This window comes from Peromyscus eremicus, chromosome 2, assembly GCF_949786415.1.
Source record: "Peromyscus eremicus chromosome 2, PerEre_H2_v1, whole genome shotgun sequence".
Taxonomy (NCBI): domain Eukaryota; kingdom Metazoa; phylum Chordata; class Mammalia; order Rodentia; family Cricetidae; genus Peromyscus; species Peromyscus eremicus.
In genome coordinates this window covers 73,131,252-73,137,916 of record NC_081417.1, presented here as the reverse complement: position 1 = coordinate 73,137,916, position 6,665 = coordinate 73,131,252, and the positions used below count along the sequence as shown (strand labels likewise).

The following is a 6,665-nucleotide window of genomic DNA, read 5'->3' as shown; positions in this document are numbered from 1 at the left end:
CACCTGAGCAGATTCCAGGAGGGAAGTTTCAAGCCTAATCCACATTCTCCAGTTCAGCTAAGAATTGAGGGATCTAGCATATTTGCATAGCCTGATGAAGTTGGCAGGAAGGTCCCCTTCAGACCGTGGTCACTAAGTGTATCATAGAGTCAAAACAACACAGGACTCTGAACTCCTTCCTCAAAACAATACAAAAGAAAAACAAGGAATACTCCTCTAGTGCGAAAGTACTTATTTTAATGAATTTGTTTTTAACACAAATGTAAAACAAGATTCTTACTGTTTTAACTACAGCTAAATTCAAACTTCAGAACCGACCAATAATAACATGTTCATTTTGCAAAGTTCCTGACTACAGATTATCAAATATATAATACAGAATTCAATTCCGTGCTTTCTGTCACAATATTAAAAATAAACATTTTTTAATACCAAGGTTATCAAAAGTGCCCCACCCAAAATCTTTTTCTTAAGCAAGTAAAAGTATAGAGCCTGCTAGTGTGCATATTTGTTAAAAATTAAAAAGGAAAACTTTACATCTTGAATGTCATTTAAGTGTTTCTTAGCCAACCAGAAATATCGAATATAGGTGGCAGATTCCTATTCTTGGTATAAAAAGTCAGACCACAGAACTGTAATGTTATAACAGGACTTTAACACCAAATAAAGCAAATAAATCTATCATGTAATACATTTTCTTGTTTTCTTTTTATCTTATCGATGAGAAACCAGATTTCATGTTGTATTACTTCATTCAAGTAGTCTAGCATGTGAGGTTAGGTTCTGTGGTTGAGACAGGCAGTTCTCATGGGAGCTGAGCATGTTCACATGAAAGTGGTTTTCACTGAAGATAAAACTAGCAATACGTGTCCATGTCAATTCAACAAAAACACCATGTGCAAACCCACAACAGACAGTCAAGTAAACACCCGAAGCAGTGGTCACAGAAGAGAGGGGCAGAAGGAGACATTGTCAGCCATGACAATACTTTTTGTTGAAGTCACTGAGACATGCATATTCAGACCAACTGAGTCAGGAGGAACATATGACATGTGACACCCTGGCCTGGCATGGTGGCCTGTGCCCATAATCCCAGCACTTGGGAGGCCGAGGTAGGAGGAGATTGAGGCCAGTCTAGGCTACAGAGTGGGACTGTTGTTGCAAAAAGAAAAAGATACACACAAATTGTAACCCTGCTTTCCTGAGGAGAAAGTAGTTCTTAAAACAAGAGCATGAAAAAAACTTCAAACTGAGACTCAAATTAATAGTGTGGTCTCGCTGAAAAAATAATACTTTAAAATAAATTAAATTTCAGGTATATTTAATGTGAGTAAGATATACAAAAACAAATGTATACACCAAATATACACTATCAGTTTATTTTCAGTTAAAAATTAGTTAGGAAAAGTTTTCCATGTTCAAATTTAAATAGGAACTGTCTTCTATATACAGGAATTGTACTGGAAATATAAAGTAAAAGTTTAATTCTACAGAATTAAAACACAATTAGAATCATTCAAAAAGTGAAAAAAAAAATACTGAATTTTATAAGTGTGAAAGCCTTAGAATTTTGTAGTAACAAGTGAACAAAAGTTTTCTACCATTTAAAAAAGTATCCTTTTATCTATATAAAACTATTCAAATAATTATGAGAATCTCTTACACCAGAAAAATAAATTCACATGATACACTCGTGACCCCAAGAGTTACTATCAACAGAGTGGTGTCCCTGAAGCAAAGCATCTCTTCCTTCCTGACTCCTCTATCCTTACAGATAAGCCTACATCACGTCATTTACGTAGAAACACGACCACACTCTAACTCAGATAAGTAACTCTTCCCCTTTTGCCTCCTAAGCGCAGGCAAAACCTTCAGTCTTCTTTCTTGGCAAGCCTCTTAGCATCACCCAGATCCTCTGTGGTGGGCTTGGATGCTGACGAGGTAGTACCATTGGAAGACGGTTTTGATTCCGTTTGCTTTTCACTCAATGAGAACTGCTGTTGCCAGCCAAACAGCATCCGGCTCAAGGTATCCTCAAAGGGAGCAAGAGTCACAGTGGAATCCTTTGTCACCATCATCGTTACCTAGGGAAAAAATTTTGAATTTCAGTACAAACACTTTCTGTTTCTCAAAACTGAGACAGAAAAATTAATAATGGGCAAAGGGAGTCATATGTGTTTTTTGTCTAATCAACAGGAGAAAAAAATAAGCTTAATTATGGAAAAATCTCTGACCCCTATGAATATAAAGAGTATTATTCATCAAAAGTAATATCAGGTACATTTTGATGTACCTTGTACATCAAATGAAGTATGGCATTGCTATAACAAGAAAGAAAGGGAGGAGGGAGGGAGGGAGGGAGGGAGATAGGCAAGTAGGTAGGTAGGTGAATGGGTAGATAGAAAGACAGACAGAGAGAAAAAGAAGTCAAAAGAAATGAGATATAATATACAGTCTGTATCAGCAGCCAATACAGCTGTCATTACATCTGGCTTGGGTCAGAACTGTGGTAAATACTTTATACTCATCTCCACTTTGAGTTTAATGCAACAATTACTGCTGCCTTCACCACAGAGAGGAGCAGAGTCACGCACAGCTCTGACAGGTAGTTAACTTGTCCCAAACTAAAAGGATAGTTAAGTGGTAAACAGGGTGCAATACAGATTTTGGGTTCAGTCACTACTTAACCACACACTATTGTCCATGGTTGCAGACTATTTCCCTAAGAGAAACTGCAGATGGCTTCTCCCCACCCACCTTTTCTGTTTGAATTAATTGTATGCAGAATGAAGACATCAGAATGTGGACCAAAGAGTGCTTTCAATCCTTTACCTAGCAAATCACACGGCCCAGAAATGCCCAGATGTGACTGAGAAATTAGACTGGCCCCAAAATGTATCTACTGGGAGAACTCTGGTATCTAAAATAGTTTCAAAGCCCTAAGACTAACAGTCAGTTCTTCCAGATCACAGAAAGGAATCAAACTAGAAACTTCTAGAATTACATTCCTAAAATAGTCCCCTACACAATCCACTTTCTTGGGATAACTGATACAAAGAATAAAGTCCCACATGTGACATAATCTAGGGGCTGGGAAGTTACAAAAAGAGTATATGAGCATCTCAAGAACAGACAGGTGAGGAGTCCTCCCCGCTCAGGTGCAGGCCCCACCAATGAGAAGAACAGGGGAGTGGTCTGCCTGCCAGCTGAACTGCCCCACCCCTAGATTCTGTTCCCCAAGACCCATTCCACAGCCCTTGCCCCGCCACCTCATCATCCCCAGTGCTGCTGGGCCCTGCTCCCACCCCTTCAGACTCCTGCTGCTCAAGTGCAGACCACCCAGTCAGAACAACAGGTGTGAGTGACCTGCCTACCCCCTTAACTGCCCCACTCCCTAGATTCTGATCCCCAAAACTCATTCCACTATCTGTCCCTCCCACCTCACTGCCATTGCCAAGGCCAGGCCTTGCCCCAAACCCCAGGTGACTCCTGCTGCTCAGGTGTAGGCCACACCTGTCAGAAGAACAGAGACCCCCTGCTGCACCAAAGGCCAAGCTAACCTCCAGAAGGCCAACTCCCAACTTGGACAGAGACTCCCTACTAGATCAGAGGTCACACAGGCCACCAGATCCAGGCCACAATGACTAGAAGACCAAAGAGGAAACAGAAACCAAGAAACAAAATACCCACCCAACAAAAACAAATTCAGAAATCAGGACCTATACCTAATCATCCGAAACCCAGAAGCCTAAAGTCCAGTGTAAGAATAGAATCAGCAACAGCCAGGGCAATACGGCACCACCGGAGCCCAGCTAACCTACAACAGCAAGACCTGAATATTCCAATGCAGCACAAGCACAAGAAACATCCTTAAAAACAACTTTATGAAGATGATAGCAGTCCTGAGGAAATGAAAAAGTCCCTTAAAGAAATCAAGGAAAAGAAAACTAAAAAATTGAAGGAAATCAATAAATCCCTTAAAGAATGCCAAGAAAGCCAAGAAAAAAACAAACATGTGAAGGAAACTATCCAAGACCTGAAAACAGAAATAGAAGCAATAAAGAAAACACAAACTGGGGAAATTCTGGAAAAGGAAAATCTGGGTAAGGGAATAGGAACTACAGACGCAAGCATCACCAACAGAACACAAAATATGGAAGAGAATCTAAGAAACTCCTCACACAAAACATCCAGAAAATCTGGGACACTATGAAAAGATCAAACCCAAGAATAACAGGAATAGAAGAAGAAGAATCCCAGCTTAAAAACACATAAAATATATTCAACAAAATCATAGAAGAAAATTTCCATAACTTAAAGAAGGACATGCCTATAAAGATACAAGAAGCTTACAGAACACCAAACACATTGTCTCAGAAAAGCAAATCCCCACATCACATAATAATCAAAACTAAACATACAGAACAAAGAAAGAATATTAAAGGCTGCAAAGGAAAAAGGCCAAGTATCATATAAAGGCAAACCTATTAAAATTATACCCAACTTCTTAACTCAGACTCTAAAAGCTGGAAGAACCTGGATAGATGTCTTACAGACTCTAAGAGACCATGGATGCCAGCCCAGACTACTGTACTACTATACCGATAAACTTCAATCACATTAGATGGAGAAAACAAGGTATTTCATGACAAAGTCAACTTTAAAAATATTTATCCACAAATCCAGTCCTACAGAAGGTACTAGAAGGAAAACGCCAACCCAAGGAAGTTAACTACACCTATAAAAACACAGGCAATAGATAATCTCATACCAGCAAAATCCCAAGAAGGGAAACACACACACACAACCACCACCACCACAACAAAATAAAAGAATTAACAATCACTGGTCATTAATATCTCTCAATATCAAGGGACTCAATTCATCAATAAAAAGACACAGGCTAACAGAATGGATGTGAAAACAGGATCCATCCTTCTTCTGCATACTAGAAACACACCTCAACATCAAAAACAGACATAGCCTGAGAGTAAAGGGTAGAAAAAAGATTTTTCCAATCAAATGGACCTAAGAAGCATGCTGGTATAGCTATCCTAATATCTAACAAAACAGACTTCAAACAAAAATTAATCAAAAGAGATGGGAAGGACATTTCAAACTCATTGGAGGAAAAATCCACCAAGAAGATATCTCAATTCTGAACATCTATGCCTCATATGCAAGGGCATTTGTAAAAGAAACACCACTACAGATTAAATCACATATCAAACTCTAGACATTAATAGTGGGAGACTTCAACACCCCACTCTCACCAATGGACAGGTCACCCAGACACAAACTTAACAGAGAAATAAGGGAACTAACAGATATTATGAATCAAGTGGACCTAACAGACGTCTACAGAACATTTCACCTAAACACAACAGAATATATTTTCTTCTTAGCACCTCATGGAACCTTCTCCAAAACTCACAATATACTTGGTCACAAAACAAGTCTTAACAGACACAAGAGAATTGGAATAACCCCCTGTATCCTATCAGACCACCATGGATTAACGTTAGATTTCAACAACAACAGAAACAACAGAAAGCCTACAAACTCATGGAAACTGAACAACTGTCTACTGAGTTGCCACTGGGTCAAGGAAGAAATAAAGAAATTAAAGACTTCCAGGAATTCAATGAAAATGAATGCACAACAAACTCAAACTTATGGGACACTATGAAAATGGTGTTAAAGGAATGTTCAGAGCACTCGGTGCCTTAAAAAAAATTTGGAGAGATCTCATGCTAGGGACTTTACAGTACAACTGAAAACTCTAGAAAAATAGAAGCAAACTCACCTAGGAGGAATAGAAGGAAGGAAATAAACTCAGGGCTGAAATCAATAAAATAGAAACACAGAGAACATTACAAAGCATCAATGAGACAAACAGTAGGTTCTTTCAGGAAATCAGCAAGTAGACAAACCTTTATCCAAACTAACTAAAAGGCAGAGAGAGAATATCCAAATTAACAAAATCAGAAACAAAAAGGGGGACATAACAACAGACACTAAGAAAATCCAAAGACTCATTAGGTAATACTTCAAAAACTTGTACTTCACAAAATTGGAAAATGTAAAAGAAATGGACAATTTTCTCAATAGATACCACTTACCATAGCTAAATCAAGATCAAATAAACAATTTAAATAGACCTATAACTCCCAAGGAAATAGAAGCAGTCATTAAAAGTCTCCCAACCAAAAAAGCCCAGGGCCACATGGTTTTAGCACAGAATTCTACCAGACTTTGAAAGAAGAGCTAACACCAATACTCCCCAAATTATTCCACAAAATAGAAATAGAAGGAACATTGTCAAATTCATTTTATGAGGCCACAGTCACCCTGATACCTAAAACCACACAAAGACTCAACAAAGAAAGAGAATTACAGACCAATTTCTCTCGTGAACATTGACAGAAGAAAAAAAAACTTGCAAACTGAATCCAAGAACACATCAAAAATATCATCCACCATAACCAAGTAAGTGGGCTTCATCCCAGAGATGTAGGGATGGTTCAACATACAAAAATCTGTCAATGTAATCCATAATATAAAGAAACTAACAGAAAGAAAAAAAAACACATGATCATCTCATTAGATGCTAAAAAAGCTTTTGACAAAATCCAACACCCTTCATGATAAAAGTATTGGAGAGA

The 6,665-nt window shown here is 38.3% G+C and overlaps 1 protein-coding gene across 1 annotated transcript in view; it reads right to left on the bottom strand.

The window, feature by feature from the left end:
* Nucleotides 1-217: 217 nt before the first annotated feature.
* Nucleotides 218-6,665, bottom strand: part of Tmem38b (transmembrane protein 38B) — a 45,550-nt gene continuing 39,102 nt past the window's right edge. The window contains exon 6 of the mRNA XM_059254366.1: nt 218-2,084. Within this exon, the coding sequence (XP_059110349.1) occupies nt 1,872-2,084 (213 nt within the window). The 3' untranslated portion in view covers nt 218-1,871. The remainder of the gene's footprint in view (nt 2,085-6,665) is intronic.